The sequence below is a fragment of the Chamaea fasciata genome, unplaced genomic scaffold, assembly GCF_029207755.1.
Source record: "Chamaea fasciata isolate MVZ Bird 193981 ecotype frontalis unplaced genomic scaffold, bChaFas1.0.hap1 SCAF_6, whole genome shotgun sequence".
NCBI lineage: Eukaryota > Metazoa > Chordata > Aves > Passeriformes > Sylviidae > Chamaea > Chamaea fasciata.
Window position 1 is genome coordinate 45,168,607 of NW_027094091.1, and position 18,375 is coordinate 45,186,981.

The following is an 18,375-nucleotide window of genomic DNA, read 5'->3' on the forward strand; positions in this document are numbered from 1 at the left end:
GGCCGCGCCGGGTGCAAGATGTCGGCGCAGGGGGACTGCGAGTTCCTGGTGAAGCGGGCCCGGGAGCTGGTGCCGGGGGACCTGTGGGCGGCCAAGGCCTGGCTCATCACGGCGCGGAGCCTCTACCCTGCCGACTTCAACATACAAGTGAGCGCCGCCGCTGCCGCACACGCTCGGTACCGGGGTGCCCGCGCCCATCCCCCGGGCGGCCTCGCTGCGGCCCTGCCTGATTGACAGACAGATCGACCAATGGGGGCGGGGAGGGGCGGGGCCACTGAGTGCTGCGCTGTCTTCGCGGTTAAAAAACAAAAGAAAACCCTTTACTATCATTACTGTTAGTTAAAGTACCTCTCCTGATTATGGCCTTTGTGGCAGCTTGGGTTCTTGCATTGCATTTGAACTGGGTGCTAACCCTGGTCAAAGAACTCTTTGAATTCCAAGCTTTCAGTTTGTGTAAAAGTTAAACCAGCGTGTTTACAGAGCCATGGAATGTTAAGGGTTGGAAGGGACTTTAAAGATCATTTAGTCCAATCCCACTTCCACGGGCAGGGCCACCTCCTGCTAGACTGGGTTGCTCCAAGCTCTATCCAACCACGGCTTGAGCACTTCCAGAGCTGGGGCACACAGGACTTCTCCGGGCAGCCTGTTCCTGTGTCTCACCACTCTCACACGAGAGAATTTCTTCATGATATATAATCTAAAATTCCCCTCTTCAGTTTGTACCCATTATTACTTGTCCAAGCACTTCCTGATGAAGAGTCCTTCTCTGACTTCTCTGTTGGCCTCCTTTAGATACTAGAAGGTTGTTAGTGTTAAAAATATTAAGTATATTGTCATGCAGAACTTTTTGCCTAAATTAATGTGTGATTAAATAGTCTAAATGCGCCTTCTAATTCCTCCAGCAAATGTTGCAGTCCTTTAATTTTCTGTTATGCAGAGTGCTGTGGCAAATCGAAGGCAGTTTTTTAGAGTGGAAGGACTATTGTGATTGACAGGTGTTTTTGGGAAAGCTGATGTTCTGTTCTTGCATCCTGCAGTATGAGATGTACACTATTGAGAGGAATGCTGAAAGGACAGCGTCTGCAGGCAGGCTGCTCTACGACATGTAAGTAATCAGAGCTGGAACTCTACCTTTATCCCAGGTGGTCCATTCATGGAATCAGCCTGGGAAAGACCTCTGAGATGATTGAGTCCAGACTATGACTAAACACCACCTTGTCAACCAGACCATGGCACCAGGTGCTACATCCAGTCTTTCCTTAAACACCTTAGGGAGGGTAACTCCACCACCTCCCTGGGCAGCCCACTCCAATTCTAATCACCCTTTCTGTGGAGAAATTTCTCCTAATGTCCAACCTAAACCTCCCCCGGTGCATCTTAAGACCGTGTCCTCATGTCGTGTCACTGGTTGCCTGGGAGAGGAGAGTGATCCTCTCACCTTGCTGCACCCTCCTTACAGGGACTTGTAGAGAGTGATAAGGTTACTCTTGAGACTCCTCCAGGATGAACAATCCCAGCTCCCTCAGCCACTCCCCACAGGACTTGTGCTCCAGACCCTTCACCAGCTGCATTACCCTTCTCTGGACAAATAAATGTAGGGATTTCCAAAAATATAAACTTAGTGTTTTTGAAATTCCGTGTGTATAAATTACAGCCCAAAAAGTATAATTAATTAGGAATAAATTGTGAAAAGGAAGGTTTTATTTTCTGTTTTGCCCAAACACATACTTTTATGGGAAGATTTTGTCTTTGAGACAGATTATGACATCGCTGTACATTCCTTGCCTTAAACTTTGTTACAGGTTTGTGAGTTTTCCAGACCAACCTGCTGTATGGAGGGAGATCAGCGTTATAACATCAGCATTAAGGAATGACTCCCAGGACAAGCAGACACAGTTTTTAAGAGGTAAGGATTCTATCCTGAAGTAATCTAAAATAAGGCCTCTGATTTATCTAGTTTGGCAACTAAATTGTCAGTTTTTCTAACTTGGCCTGTGGACTGCAGGGTTTGGTTTTTTCCCTCAATTCAGCCTTAGAGACTTCATTTGGTGTGTTAGGCTTAGGAAAACAAGGGGACATGACAAGCTGATTCCTGTTGCTTTGTCTCTGCTATGGGTAGGGTTACTCTACCAGAACTGGAAGCGCATAGAAGAGCAATTGAATAGGAAATAAGTGGAATGGGACTTAGAAATCATTGTCCTACAGATTGCAGAGAACAGTGTATAATTGTAAAAATGGGGTGAATTCATATTTATGTAGTGAAGGATATATAAATAAATGGTGTCCAGAAGGGCTTGGCATTAACTGCTGGCAACCACAGGCAGTTTGGAAAGCAGGATTTACACCTGACAAACTATAATATGCTATTTGAATACCTGCTTCAGAAGCTCTAAGAATATTCCAGTTAAGAAAACATTTGATTTTTCATGGGCTGTGTTTATTTTTCAGAGTGAACACATAAAACATACAGGGAAAATATGTGAGTTTCTTTTTAGTGTCTCACTGGATGTTTAAATTGAAAAAACCTACATTATAGTAATGAAAGTGTTAATTGTAGAGGTAGAATGTAAATTTTAAAAAAATGAACCATTTATGAAAGCATCTTGAAATGTCAAATGCTGAAGTATTTGGATTTTGAGTACTCCACTTAGTAGCAGACTTACTTGTCAATTCAAGTTCCTTGCACCCAAATAAACGCTATTACAGATAAATATTTATTTGGTCTTCTCTGAAAGAAATAGATTTTTTTCCAGGTATTTGTATTAAAGGCAGAAAAAGCATACGGAAATTCCTTTTTGTTCAGCATAGCAAGGTGGTGTTGATGGTGTTTTATGTCAGTCATCTTTACAATTCAGACACAACAAGTTAAATGTTTTCTTTTTTTTAAGGATTATTTGAGACCCTTCCTGGTCGGGTGCAGTGTGAAATGCTCCTGAAGGCAACAGAGCAGTGCTTTAACACATTAGAAAGGGCAGAAATGCTCCTTCTACTTCTGCGGCGTTTCCCAGAGACTGTGGTGCAACATGGGGTAAGAGAAGAGGAACTCATAGTAATTATTCAGGATATTGGCACTCAGTTCTTTGAGATTTTCCTGAAATGTGGGGTTTTTTGCCTTAATGAGAGGGTGGGTCTTTTTATTCATGTTTAATTGTGGCTTATAGTTCAGTCTGCTGTATCTTGAGCTTACCACCAGGAAGGGATTGGACAGAATACAAATGGAAGCAAATAAAACAATGTAAATGTAAAGAAATATAGTAAATGAAAGAAAATCAGTCATATATTGCTTTCACCTGTCTGTGCATGTCTTTACTGACTCAGTTTCGTGCACAGTTTTTTCTCTTGGTCTTGTTTTGCAATCTTCTGACATTGCTTTTCACCTCCTACTAAGTGTGGATAGTGTAACGACATATTTGAAGACCTGCACATGCTGTTGCCATTGAACTGTTACTGAATTACTGTTCAACCCCACTGAACTGCAGTTCAAAAAGTTTCTAAAACCACTGGTGCAGTGATTGATTTTCACCTCTGCTCACACAGGTAGGCCTTGGAGAAACATTATTAGATGCTGAAAGTATTGAAGACCAAGAATCTCCAGTGAATTGTTTTAGAAAATTATTTGGTAAGAAAATACTGATGTTTTTGTTTTACTATGGAACTTTATAGTATGGCAAGGTTCTGAGGTCTGTAAACTTCTTTCATGATACTATGATTAGAAAACTGCTTTAGTCAGAAGAAGCTCAGGCCACATTAATCCAGGCTGACCATATGGTACAAATTGGTCCTAGAGCCATTCATGTGAGTTTCTTTCTGGTGTATGGTCAGCTAGAGATGAAGGCTCCCATTGCTGATTGAGAAACCTTACCTAGGAGAAATAGAAAAAAAAGCCCCACAAACCTGAAGGATTTTTTGTTTGTTTTCTATTTTAGTTTGTGATGTCCTTCCTCTGATAATCAACAACCCAGATGTAAGACTTCCTGCCAGCTTGTTATATAAATATCTGAATAAAGCAGCAGAATTTTATATTAATTACGTAACTAGATCTACACAGACAGAAAGTCAATATCAAGGTAAGAATACTTTTACAAAATCAAGCTTTCTTAGAATGTGTCTTAGTATCAGTGATGTCCTTAAATAAAAAATGCATTGTTTTTATGTAATGTATCCCATACACAAGGATTAATAGTAGTATTTAGTGTTTCTTAGTTCTTTGATTCCAAAATACCAAAATGGTGCTTCGACTATGTAGTCACGATACTCATGATGCTTCTGCACATGAGAGGTGGGACAAAATGTCCAAGATCTCCTTATCCAGCCTATCAGCTCTCTTGTACAAAGAGACAGAAATGTGTGCTGCTCCCTGTTAGCCTCCTGTGTAAAGAATGATTACCCTGAAAGCTGCAACATATTTTTTACATGTCATCTTCTTGAAAATGAGTCAGTGTGTTTGATTTTGTTAGGAAGAGAAAAATGTGCTGGTTTTCCTAGGTTCACAAGATTCCTCTGATATTATGTCTCCAAGCAAGCGCAGCTCTCAGAAATATGTAATAGATGGTCTCACAGAGAAATCATCCCAGATTACAGATCCTTGGGAGAGGCTGTTTAAAATATTGTCTGTGGTTGGAATGAGGTGTGAGTGGCAAATGGATAAGGGAAGAAGGTAAGAAAGCTCTGCTTTGTATTTCCCTTCATGGAGAATTTGGCTTTTTAGTTCTTAATAAGAACAGTTCTCATTGAAGAACAATTTTAACACAAGAACATTTTGTGTAAGTTCACAGCAGCTTTTCTGTCAAGACTGTACAATGTAAAGCAAAAAATGTGGCTTTAGAGAGCACTTTCAAATTAGTCTCTAAAATCAGCTTTTGATGATGAAATTCCTGCATAAGCATTTTAGTGCCGTGGGGTAGCCTTCCCTACGTGTCTCACTAAAGAGAAACATGGTAAATGTTTTCTGAAATTTCACTAGCATGTATTCCCAGCCTCCACTGACTTGATGCTGGGGTATATCCTCAGCGGAAACATTGATTTTTTTCATATTCACTATGCATTCTTTTCTTTAGTTGCAGAGTCTGTGTAACATCCTGAACTCTTGTTATCTCTCTTCCCCTCAGAAGTTACGGTGACATATTGCATCGAATGAAAGATCTCTGCAGATACATCAGTAACTTTGATAGTGAAGCCCACATTAAATATAAGAATCAAGTGGTGTATTCCACAATGTTGGTCTTCTTTAAAAATGCTTTTCAGTATGTCAGCAACATCCAGCCATCACTCTTTCAAGGTTAGTTTCTAATGTTTCAACTTCTGTAATGAGCCCATTGTGATTTCATTGCTAATATCTTAAAGATATTTTCTCATTAGTCTTTTGAAGCTGTCATCTTACAAAGCAACATTTACGTGTTGTTATAATTCTCTCAAGCCATTAATCTTCCCAACAGTAGTTCATAACAAATGCATAGTGGATCAGACCAGAGATTAATCGGTCTTAGCATTGTGGTTTCAGCCTTGGCCAGCAGCAGTTGATTGTCTAGCAAGGAGAAAAGTAACAGAGCAGATGTTATGGGAAACATCCCTAGGGTTGGTTCCTACTCTTCCATGAGCATCACGTTTGTTTCATTTCCTCCTCCAATTTTGTTTCTTTGAAGCTGACATTTTCCTGCTCTCCTTCAGTCAAAATAAGTGAAGATATTTTTGCATTGGGAACACACAACAAATTTGTAATTAAGCAAATAAAAGCTGAATAGGAAAAGATTTCCTGACATTCACAAGCTTCCAGCTTGTCTTTCTTAATATAGTTTAAGCATAATCTTTGAGGTCTGTTTTGCACATTACTCCTAATTTGTAATTAATTTGTAAACTGAATGTTTAACATACATGTTACCTGTGCATTTTCCTACCCACTCTCATCTGCATTTGAGACATACCAGATGCTTGGAACACCTTGGATTGCTTCTTTTGGGACTGGTTGGACTTTTCAGGGGTGGCCCAGAAGCTGAAGAATGTTTTTTAAGCTCCATTTTGTTTGGAACTTAATGAACTAGACAGCATCACAAAGAGTAATTTTCACCTCTTAATAGTGTGATAGGAAATTGCTTGCAACAAAAACAATTGTCACTATAGGTAATTAGTACTTACTAATACTACAATTATTGATTCATGTTAAAATTACAATTTTAATTCTGTGTGTTGTGGTTGTAAGTTTCATCACATTTTTCTGCATGGAGCAAGTGATCATTTGAGGAAAGAAGAAGTCAATACAAATGATGGATTTTAAACAACTGTAGAGAATGTTGGGTGGTCAGTTGAACAATGTCAGTAGATAGCTAAGCTCAGAAAACAAATGACATTACAACTGGTATGCAAAGAACATGGAGTCACTTTAGCAAATACAGAAACTAATTATCTAAGAGTCGAGTTTTTTGTTCTGTCCAGAGGAAGGAAGGATTATGATGGGCAGGAGGATGCTTCAAATGTGCATGTAGTTTTAGCTGCTTGATTGTAGTTAAAGAAGAAAGGAAGTAAAGAGCTAGGGAAAATGTTTCTTTCTAAGTTGCACAAGTGACTATTTCAAAGTTCACATTTTCTGACTAAACCACCAGAAAAGTGATGTATACTGAGGTCACAGAGCGCAGTTCCTTTGGTGCAACTTTTCTGGTAGCCTCTGTCATTTTCTGATCTCAGGAAAGTATTTCCAAGACATCTTTTACTCATTTCTTCTTTAGCATTGAAGTCCAGTGGTATTCAATGCCTTTCATATAATTTCTGTCATTAGAATTTTTCCTCCTCCTCTCTGGAGAGCTTCCTGTAGAAATGTAGAATCCTACGTGTTTTGGAAGCATGGTCGTGGAGAAAACGCTGTCTCCTCATCTGTGAGGATTAGATCTGTGACTCTCTTCTCATGTGTATGGATTTGTGGGAAGCCTCTGTGAGGGAAAACTTTTCAATGCATTTCTCTTAAATAATTTGTATCTGCTTTGCTAGACACTTGAGAAATGAATGAGGCAATTCACACCTCTCATAACTTTGAGGCTGCCTCCAGGCTTGTTAGGAGTTGCTGTTTGGGCTGATGATTTTGGGGGTTTATTTGTAACACTCTCTGCTAGAAAACAATTGAAAACTCTGTAAGCTTCAATTCTAGAGCTGAGTCTGAAGAACACAATGCTGCTCTTTGTATACCTGTGTAACTTTCACTACTGTAAGGGAAGGTCTGCATCTCCAGTCAAGGGTGACAATGGATTTTCTTTTGTTTTAGGACTGGAGACTTTGGAATAAAGACTACAGTGCACTTCTGGTGCTGGGAAGAGAACACTTGTTTGGGAAGCAAAGCACTTAGCTGGCATTAATTTAAGTCAGGATGAGTAAAAGAAACCCCCTTTTTTTTTCTTCTCAGGTATTAGAATTAGGCAGCTCTTGAGGTTCTAGTGGTGAAACTCTTCCAGCATCCCAGTTGTGGTACTTTGCATCTGTGAGAAACAGATACGAGTCTGTTATGTCTTGGCTCTATTTTCGGTTCACACAGGTTAGATTCTGACGGAGGGAATACATGGTGGTACAGGAGAGGTGATTGCAATGTGCTGTAGGTGCAGTTTCAGTGGTGGTATTTAATGTCCTGGTTATTGTGGTTGTATTTATTGACCTGTATTTGTTAGAGCAGATTGGCTGGATTGGCTGTTTCTTCTTACAGGAGCTTCTATTGTAGTGAACTCCTTACACTCGTCACTTTTGAATAGATGGGAAAAGCTTAATACAAGGTTTTTTAATGTCAAGAGATGAATTGTTCTTCTATTAAACTCTCAAATTAGTTCTTTGCAGTTATGAATGAGGCCTTAGAATCATATCTTTCTGCAAATAGAAGAAATGCACAAACTGAAAAAACTTGTTTGCACTACTGTCTTACCTGGCAGAGGTTTCAGAAAGAGAAAACAGCTTAAAGGATTCCTCTTTCCTTTATATTTCTCTTCGACTGAACTTTGCACATCTATATGCACCTTGATTGTGCAGAAGGAGAAAATGTTTTTGGAAGAAAAGCTGTCTCAGAAGTGATCACATATCGATGTTTTTTGAGATTAAGAAGTATTGTTCCTATTTTATGTCTAATGAAACTAAAGCACTGGGGTGTGAAATAAAAAGATCCCGCTGGATGTTCTGTGACACCAGTGAAAGTAGAATAGTTTCCTGTGTTTCAGAATTAGGCTTTTCTGTCTTTTGGGAATGAAGATGAGCTCTGGTAGTCAACTAAAGGTTTAATTCTGTTTACTAAAATCAGTGGGGCCAAAGCAGACAGAGTGATCCTACTAGGGAAATCTTGTCATAAAATACACAGGCTTCTTTGTGGTGTCAGTGCCTGTCAGCATATTGCTTTGGTTTCTCATGAGAAATATTTTGAGAATATTGTTGTGCTTTTGCCATGTTTGTGACTGTTAACTTCAGAGCCATTTGTGCCGTTCATCTGTTGAATAATTATACTTACATAAAAGCAAATAATGCTTGATCAGAGAACACCTGCTGCCTGAGTATATGTTGTGACTGCTCCAAAAGAAAGGGATTCAGAAATGTTCTGATGCTCTTTATCAGACTCTGGTGATGTCTGGTAAATGCACTCTGACCTTCATTGTATGGCTGCATTGGGGAAACCATTGCTTTACTAGCATAGTTTAAGCAATTTAAGTGACTTAAATTAAGATTGTTTTCTGTAGCATTATAGTCATTACTTGTGAAGGGAAAAAAAAAAAAACCAGCTTGTGTAGGCATAAGACCTTTCAGATCAATGTAGGGCAATTGTGAATTAATTTATCTTTAAATCCAGGTCCAAATGCTCCAAACCAAACTCCACTGGTTCTTCTCGAGGATGTACCCAACATCTATGGTGATGCAGATATTGATCGTAACAAACACATACACAAAAAAAGAAAGCTTGCTGAAGGAAGAGAAAAAACAATGGTAACTTTTGTAGACTTCTTAATTCATACGAGAATGGCATTGCTACTGGAATTTAGACAACAGTGGTTTTGACATAGATATAAAAGACATATTTTTAGAGCTACCCTGAATTAACTGTTTATGACCATGATTTTCAAACTATTTTTTTCTAAAGCCAGCAAGAATAAAACTATTTTTGCAGCAGCTGTTGTAGACACATGTACTGCTATGAGTGCTTTAACTTCAAGGAGCTCAGCAGAGGCACTTAAAAAGGTAGCTTTAGCAGTCAAATGTTCTACAGGTAAACTTCCAAAGTAATTGACTCTTCATGATTGGAAATGTCAATATCTGTTGCTTTAATGGTAGAAAATCACTATTTTATAGAATTTCTCTGCTATAAAGGGAATACAAGGATTTCCTTTGCATTGTGCCACTGTGGGCTTAAACTGAGTCATGAAGTATAAAGTGTGTATGTACTTCAACAGATAATCTGGCTGAAGCTCAGTGATGGTACACCTTGTTTAACAGAATAAATTTGTTCGGGATACTGCTCATCACACTGTGCCACTGAGTTCTTGGTGGCAAACCGGATTGGTCTAACCTTAAAACAAGCTGTGTGAAAAATCACTTAAAGCCACTTAAACCAGGACTATGGCACCTCTGTACATAATTGTTTTCTTGTGTTCAGCAGAACTTTTGTGACTTGAGAGTCCTCTGAAATAAGTATAGATTAAGAAGTTTATCTCTGTGTTTTATACTGACTTCCAAGCAGAGCTCAGATGATGAGGATCCTTCTGGGAAGGCAAGAAGTCGCCATATTACAGTAAACAAGGCTGATCTTTCAAACTCCATTGAAGTATTAGAGAGTTTCAAACTGGCAAGGGAGAGCTGGGAGCTGCTCTATTCTCTGGAATCACTAGACAAAGGTAAGGTAACTGCAGTTAGTCTTCATTGCTCTGCATAGAAATCACTTTTTTATTGTTAAAATGGAATTCCTGCCATTATGAATCCTTACAATTGAAATTGCTTTGGGTCCTGAGTACTTCCAATAGAAGTTCCTGTAAGAAGCTTTATCAGTTGTCGCGTTTCTGAATATTTTGTTCCTGTGTTGCATTTCATTCTTGATGCACCTTTGCTTATTCACCCCCGCTTCTCTTGGAGCAGTTGGTCAGTAGTAGGGCTCACAGTGCTCAGTGAGGGTGTGCTGCTAATGGCTGCTTTAGTTTATGATTAAGAATGCGTTTTTTACTGTGTCTTCCTTTCTGATAATAACTGGTGTGATAATCTTGAAAAAAAAATCTCTTCTAAAAGGCAGACGAACAGTACCACCTAGCTGCTTTTAGGTTTGTCGGACACTGTGAAGAGAAGTGAAATCAAAAAATGAGTGTGTAGGAAGAGAGTATCCTATATGTGAAGGATTTCATCCTCTTACTGGTTTGGTGCCATTTTTTCCATTTTTAAATTCAGCTTTTTAAAATATATTACTGATGTTTAACCCAAAGCTGTGAAATGTTTTATATTCTCTTTTACTTTTTCTTCTCTAACCACTTAACACAGAGTTCACCAGAATTTGTTTGTCATGGAAGACAGAAACCTGGCTTTGGTTAAGAATCTTTCTTACAGACATGATCATCTACCAGGTAAAAAAAAAATGGTATAAACTAGGAAAAACACCACCACTGTGTTGCTATTCCTTGTAGTAAATAGCAAGTTACTTCCTTCTTGTAAATAGTAATTCTCATTAGCCAGTTTGACTGCTTATATTGTCTACTGATTTTATGCCTTAAAGTATGACTCTGCTGGGGATAGAGCTACACTATTAGCACCACAAGCTTGGTACCCTTCTTTGGATATTCCTGTCCCAATAGCTGTTGTTTGAGTCCAGCTAATTTTGGCATGTGGAAAAGAAATCTATGTTGGCATTTTGACCAGTGGATATATACACAGTGTAATGGAAGATAAATGCATTTTATTAATCTGTCAGTACATTATACTGGAACACAATCAGAGAGAAGAATTTTCAAGCAGTAAAAGGTTTTAACGTGTCTCGGTTAACATCTGTACTTCTCCACAAAAATTAGGCTGGCTGTGCTCATTCCAATACCATCTACAGAAGAAAGCTTGTTCTTTATTTTTGCTTTGAGAGTTTTATTTTTGCCTCTACTTGTGCCTGAACAAGAGCTATTTCAAACTTTATTAGTTTGAAATAAAGTTAAATAAAGTAACAATTAACTCAAGAATATAATTATTTGATTTGGTTACAAATATGATTTTGCAAACTGACTCTTTAAAGCAGAATTTTCTTTGTCTTCTGACTGCCTTGCAAATGATTGACCCGGAGTCTTGTACACAGCACATCACTGGAGATTATTAGTTTAGATAAAAATTTTGAAGGATTCTTACTTGGACACACTCCATTTTGAAAGCTTTCTGTAAGAGAATATTTTCTCTTATCTCTCTACCTATTGTATACAGAAGACCCTAACAGGTTTTTAATATTCTTTTTCAAAGGGGCAGTACAAAAAAGCAATTAGCAGCCTACATCACTTGGCAGCTCTACAGGGCTCTCATCCTTCCCAGCAAATTACAGGACAAGGATCTTTAGAAAATCAGAGAGCACTAATCCAGTTAGCATCGTGCCACTTTGCCCTTGGAGAGTACCGGGTACGTACAGCATTCCACACACTGGGCCTTCATCAGCTGGCCCCGTGGTTCCCATTTCTCTTCTTCCTTAGAATTTTCCTGTTAGCCTGCTTTCAGCAGGATATCAAACATAAGCCAGGGCCTACTGCAAGATCCATGCTTTACTGGGAGAATTATACTTCCTGCCACATTAACTGACTGTCCATTAGCAACTCTTTATATATATATATATATATATATATATGTATGTATATGTGTGTGTGTGTGTATGGTCTGTTTGATAGTGAAGATTTGGGAGGTTAGTTACGATTTTTCATGGCTACATGCGTTTGAGCTGTCTGTAAATGTAAGCTTAATTTGAATTCCTTAACTTTACTGAATTAATTCCTTAAATTGAGGGGGAATTCTTTTAGGGACAGGCGTCATGTGGCAGGGGAAAGAAAAAGTAAAGAAACTTCTCTAATCATCTTAAAAGAGAATTAGTTATTCACTGATGATATGAGAGACACCAGAACAATATTGTCTGGCCTGACCTCTGAACCTGCTGTACTTTGGCAATACTTTTGCAGTTTTGTGGTTTTAATATTGCAGGAGTGCATGGTGGTCTGAGGTCAGTCAGTGTCAGCACTGACAATAAAGGCTCTGTCTCTTAGGATCTAACGTCATCTGACTGCTGCTGGACAAGTGCTTTTGTCCCTTCCCCTTTAATACTTTTTCACTGGAAATGTGATCATATATTCCCACAGACCTCTTGCTAGGAAATAGCATTAAAAATGCATTGACTTTCCATCAAGCTGTCAGATTGCCATTTTCCTTTCTATTTTTACCATGAGCAGAACAAATTTTATTAAAATATTCTAAGAATTCATTTGAAAACTTAATCCTTCAAAACAAAATAATTTTTGATTGCAGCTATATTGATCTTACCCTCTTGAAATGAAGAATGCCAATACCATTTTTTCATAATTAAAATGATGTATGTAGGCTCTCAGAGGTTATTTAGTGACAGCTAAGTCTTTTTACTTAGCCAGACTATATTTAGTCAACTAAAGTTCTAGCAAAGAATTCTGTGATTTTTTTTTCCCTTTTGTGGTATCTGAAATTTTTAATCGCTGAACGTATCTAAATTTTTAAGAACTTTAATTTAAATTTAGCATTATCATGTCCCTTCTTTTACAGCAAACATGTGAAAAAGTGCTTGACCTGATGTGCTGTATTTTACTTCCAATACAAGAAGGAGGTAAAGTACAAGAGGAGCAACCTAAAGTCAAGTCAAAATTCAGGAAAGGTATGGAGTTGCTACTACCCTAAACTCAGTGTCAGCTGAATTTTAGTTCATGTGTTCTGCTTGAGTATATAATTATTCTCATTTTGTATTATGAAAAGGGAAGCAGTTTTTTATTCCGTCTTGGTTTTGTATTGAGGTTTTCTTGCTTGTACCTTTTAAAGTATATTGGTGGCAAAGTCCTACCACGGGAAAAGAGAAGTGAAGAAGAAAAATTTAAGTGTTTAACTTCACATTTTGCATCAGTCATAATTTACATTCAAAGCTTTCTTCCCTACCTGAGATGTGGTAATTTTGGATTTGTTTTGCTCCAACTCAATTTCAATTTCTTTCAACCCCTAAAGAACTGTTCTGTTGCAGGGTCTGATTTGAAGCTTTGGCCGTGTACCAGTAGAGCTATCATGCCTTACTGCCTTCATCTGTTGTTAGCTTGTTTCAAGGTAAGATACGGTCAAATGGAGCTTTCTTGTCCTTAAGGCCTAGGTTGTGTATCCTGAAACTGCAGGGCTGTGTCCCAGTCCTGTGACTGAAGGGCTGTGCCTCAATCCTTCTTATCTAAAATGGGTTGGGGGCGGGTCTTCTTTTGGAGAGGGGAGTGGAGTGTTGATGAAGGAGGGTTTGTTTTCTCTTTTTTTTCTCTATTTGTTTTAGTTTTGAGCAGAGAAGATAGAACAGACCTCAAAATTTTTGTCTCTGTTCAGACTTCTCTTATAGGTCATTCAAGAGGATTTGGTATTTTAGCTGCAAATTTCCAACCTACTTTAGAAGTGTTTTTCATTCTGCCTTGATATATACTTTAAAAGAACTTCTGTATTTGCACAGATCTAGGTGAGATAAATCCTAGATGTTTTTGAAAGCAACATGTATTTCCTGATTGTCTGAATGTAATTTTTTTCCCTGAAGCTCAGAGCTTTCACAGACAGCAGAGATGATATGGCACTGGGCCACGTAGTTGTTCTGCTTCAGCATGAGTGGCCGAGGGGTGAGAACTTGTTCCTGAAAGCCATCAACAAAATCTGCCAGCAAGGAAACTTCCAGTATGAGAATTTTTTCAACTATGTCACAAGTATCCTTTCTCTAACCAAGAATGTCTTCCACATCCTATGCCATAGTGTTGAAAAAGCTGTTAGTTTCAACAGCAACTCTTTTCCTGAATCATATTCTGTATTTATTTTCATACCATGAAAACCTCTTGTAGTAGACTCAGTACATAATGAACTGTAAATATACATCCTGTCACCTGCCCTGGCACTTGAGAGTAGCCCTAAGTACACTGCCATTGCATTTCCATTCAGAAAAACAGCAGCAGCTCAGGCTGCTCATGCAAGTGACAGCAATCTCTTCATTCAGAAATACAGGGCATTATGTGCAAGGCTGTTAACAAAAAAGACAAAGTGGTACCTGTGCTGCAGAGCTGAATGATTTGGGCTCTTGTTTGTGAGATGTGTTCTGTGGGTAACATGTTTGGGTTGAGTAAGATAATGAGCAAAAAGTTCATGCAGAGCACATTTGATTTATCTGTTCAGATATCTGGCATAAATTTTGATCATCCTACACACAAATGGACAGTTTAATGTTTAACCTAAATAGACATCCAGCCACGAGCCTCAGGAAGCGGGTGGGGTTGTCTAAGTCCTATCTGAGACAACTAAATAAGCTTTCCTTTAAAGGAAAGGAAAAAAAAAATACTACAAAACAAGCAGCTAAATAAGGGATCAAAATAGAAAACTAGAAATGGTGATAATGTGCCACTGTGGTGGCACTTGCTTCAGGTGCAGCCTGAGTTTGCACTACTTTGATAACCTGCAGTGCAGAAGAAGGAAGTGAAACCCAGGGGATTTTGAGATTAGTCTTCTTTACCTCTGTCTACCTATGACAAAACAAAAGAAAGTAACAGATGTGTTCTTCACTTTGAAAAGCCATTTCTCATCAGTTTGTGGAGGATTATGAATACATGCTGTGATCTTCTCTATCACTTTTAATAATGAGGTACTTCAATAGCTTTTCAGTTTGGCTCTCCTTTCGGCAGTGTGGCTTCCGATGTGAGGCATACGGAAGAATGTTCTCAATCATTGTTTCCCTACTCAAATCTTTAACGTTTTCCTCAGATATTGATATGTTGGAGGAATTTGCTTATTTAAGAACACAGGAAGGAGGGAAAATTCATCTGGAACTGCTGCCAAATCAAGCAATGTTGATCAAGTAAGGATAAAAAAGCATTTACTGTTTTCTTTGGCAAAAAAAAAAAAGGGAGTATGTTCTGGTTGTCTTTGCTTTCATGTTATCTTCTGGATAGTTTGTCATGTCTTTGAGCTTAAATTTAAGGAGTTCAAATAAGGCCATGAGTTTCTTTTTCTGACTCTCATGCCGTATTCTGTTGGGGGGTTCTTCAGCTGTAATTCCTGCTTTCACAGGACTTCATTTCTGAGTGTGGCATTTGCTTTAGAGTGATATTGAAGTGATTACAGTTATGCTCTTTCAAGTAGACACTTGCACTTTTGCAGGAATTATTCAAATAATTAGGCACGAGTGCAAAGTGTTGTTACTAATTTTGCTGAAGAGTAATGCTGAGGAGAAAGCACTATTCTGCTTATTTTTGTAAACAAAATTTATGAAAGACCACTGAATGATGAAAAACTTTGGTATAAAATATAAATTAAATTACACTCCAGCTACACTCCAGTAACCTTTCTGTTAGAGTTAACAGGTCATCTTATTCTGCTTAGTATATTACAAGGTGCTGAAGTAAATTATAATTTGGATTAACTGCCTAGGTGTTAGGAAGTTAGACTTGTTCAGTCTTGACTCAAAACTATCTGCTGCAGGGTTTTTTGACAGAATGTTTTGGAATATCCTGGTTTATGAGAATCTGTAGTATTTGTGCTTCCTAAAAGGGGAACTGCTTAAAGTTTGTTGGAATTCCACTTAGGGTCAGTGTATTTTGGCTATTCACTAACCAGAAATGGGCTGAAGCTTTCAAAATGGGACCCTAAGATCAGAAAACGGGATCCAAATTTTAACTAGTAAATAGATTTTCCAGAGATCTAACCAACACAAAAATGAGATGCTAGTGTAATTAAAGGAAAAGTAGAAATTCAAATGTTTAATTACATGACAGAGAATTTTCTCTTTTAAGCTCTAGATTTTCAAACTCTTATCCTTGCCATATCTCACTGCTTGTAACCAGCTGTATGAAAACAAGCTTCAGGGCATGCTGTGCCACATATGGTGTTAAGTAATAAGCTTTACCAGCAAGAGGGCTTAGCACTGAAGACTCCATCTGGTAACTTCTTACCTGCTGTCTCCGTTTCATTGCAGTAGTTCAGCGCTGTTTCTCTTGGCTCTGTTCGATTGGTGTGGCCACAGTTACTTTCTGTTCTCCTCCCCCAGTCAGGAAGGAGGTAGCAAGAAGTGTTTCTAGCAGGACAGAATGTCTCTTTGACCTGCTTTTGATCAGTGATGTTTCCTCAATGACAGAAAGGCTTGTAGAAGAGAAGTCTGTTTCTTTGTGCTTACTGAACCAAAACAGTCAGATATCCTGTCCAGCTGGAAAAGCTGTGTACAGCGTCTTTTATGTGGCTGTGTAGGGCTGGGAGCACTTCATCAGAGAGCTGATGGAAGGGATAGTTCAGGGCTTAGGCCACTGGTCGGAGATGATGTCTACTCCCCTGGTACCACAGATATTTTTTTAGCTGGACTGGCTGTGAGGCCCAGGGTTGGTGTCACCCACCAGTGTTGACCTGGTGAGCTCACAGCCTCCCCCAAGCTGGGGATTTTGATAAAGTGTGCCAATGTAGCCCTGTTTCCTGGGATGGTGGTTGGTAGGCTGAGTATCTGCAGACTGCTTACATCTTTCAAAATTATCACCAGTTCTGGTTGGATGAACTGCTGCACCATCCTCCCATGAATTAGCAGAGACAGCTCGGATGCTGTTCATTCATGCTCAGAAAGACTCTGAGTTTGACACAACAGGCCAAAGATAAAGCAGTTTTTCCTTTGTCTGATCTTTTCTCAGCATAAATGTAGCAATCCTGCATCTTAATGGATGGGAAACGTATTGCAGATATTGTATGTCTTTTATAAGGACTGCTTTTTGTTTGATGACTTACAGGGCCTTTTCTCCCCAGGTGAATTCCTCATTCTTCTTCCAGTACTTTTTTCTAAGTACTTTATACTTCATGAGAAATGATATTCATTTTTCTGAACTCAGTAAAGCAAACTGCAGTGTGCTTTTACAAAAGATGAAGTAAGATCTTGGTAGTCTGCAGACATAATTGGATCCTGCAAAATATATACAGTTACAGTTTGTAACCTTTCCCTTTGCTTGCAGCCACTGTGGGAATGAGGAGGTCCATGGTTTTGGTTTTAACTGGTGATAAAGCCAGCTCATTCTGTTTGTGGTGTTAGCAAGATTTGTTCTATGAGCTTTGAATCCAGCACCATTAAATGCTTTTGAACTCCCTTCTAGAAAAGCCAGGTTTCACAGTTTATGTGATATTCATGTCAATGTGGGCAGTGTTAGCTGGTGAGGCTAAAGAGGAAAAGAGCTATATGCAGAAAATCGCTGCTTAATATATTGCTCCTCTTTTTGATAAATCTTACCCTAATTAATCATAGCCTACCTAATTGCATGAACTTGATCTGAAAGCTGTGTCCTTCCCTTTACTCATATTCCCATCCCATCTCTCCTTGGGGACAGAGAAGGTTGCTTTGAAGTGAAACAAAGTATCTTGAAAGTGTAATTTTTACTTTGTGCAAGTGGGTGTGCTTAGTTCTGACTGCAGATCTTGCAAACAATAGTGAAGACACAATTGCATAGAATCCCTATAGCAAACATCTGCCATTCTGGGACCAAAAACATCTTGCTGGTCCTTTCTATTTTCTGTTTCCCTTATCCATTTTTGCAAGTACTGGATTTAATCATGCCAAAAACTCTTGAAAAATTATCTCATTTGATTTAATAATTTTTGTGGCTATTTAATTTCAGATTATTGTAGTTGTATTAGAGTGTTAAATGTCCCATCTTTATTTGACATTTATAAGCTCCGTATCTATTAATAAACTGTAGATGCTAACCCAGATGCCCACCTGTGAGATCTGAAGGTAGGCACCTAACTCAGAATTACAGGAATCTAAGTGCAAGTTTTGCTTCTCTGCTCCCTTTGTAGCATCTCTGGGGGTGAATGGTGCACTCACGACTCGGGTAGTAAGATTTAGGTGACATTATAAGAGACTTAGATTAAGAAGCTAAACCTCTCTCCTGTATAGCAAATTTCTCCTTTCCCTTCTTCTTAAGTGGGGTGTTGCTCTAGACTGAACCTGTTAGGTTTTTGTCTTGTTCTAGATAGCACACAGAGATAAAAATTTAATTTCCTGGAGAAGACAAATTGTCTTTCAGCTGAGACAGCTTTTGGTGGTTAGTTCCTGTGGCCCTGATCATAAATAGGGGGTTGCTCTGAGAGGGCATTTGTACTCTGGCATTGTGCCATGCTCTAATAGCTGTTTTTATATGCAGTTAGAATTTGTAAAGG

General features: G+C 38.7%; 1 protein-coding gene across 5 annotated transcripts in view; it reads left to right on the top strand.

The window, feature by feature from the left end:
* INTS10 (integrator complex subunit 10) overlaps positions 1-18,375 on the top strand; it is a 23,705-nt gene continuing 5,330 nt past the window's right edge. For 3 of the 5 annotated variants that reach the window (XR_010721481.1, XM_066186213.1, XM_066186215.1), the window contains exons 1-16: positions 1-147; positions 1,038-1,105; positions 1,803-1,906; positions 2,889-3,028; positions 3,538-3,619; positions 3,927-4,067; positions 4,486-4,657; positions 5,109-5,278; positions 8,804-8,937; positions 9,686-9,842; positions 10,474-10,556; positions 11,428-11,580; positions 12,739-12,847; positions 13,205-13,284; positions 13,748-13,910; positions 14,953-15,046. Coding sequence is in view for 4 of the 5 variants with exons in the window: in XM_066186213.1 (XP_066042310.1) it covers positions 19-147; positions 1,038-1,105; positions 1,803-1,906; positions 2,889-3,028; positions 3,538-3,619; positions 3,927-4,067; positions 4,486-4,657; positions 5,109-5,278; positions 8,804-8,937; positions 9,686-9,842; positions 10,474-10,556; positions 11,428-11,580; positions 12,739-12,847; positions 13,205-13,284; positions 13,748-13,910; positions 14,953-15,046 (1,979 nt within the window). In the remaining variant the exon portion in view is untranslated. The remainder of the gene's footprint in view (positions 148-1,037; positions 1,106-1,802; positions 1,907-2,888; positions 3,029-3,537; positions 3,620-3,926; positions 4,068-4,485; positions 4,658-5,108; positions 5,279-8,803; positions 8,938-9,685; positions 9,843-10,473; positions 10,557-11,427; positions 11,581-12,738; positions 12,848-13,204; positions 13,285-13,747; positions 13,911-14,952; positions 15,047-18,375) is intronic. The other 2 variants (XM_066186214.1, XM_066186216.1) reach the window with 1 other exon arrangement.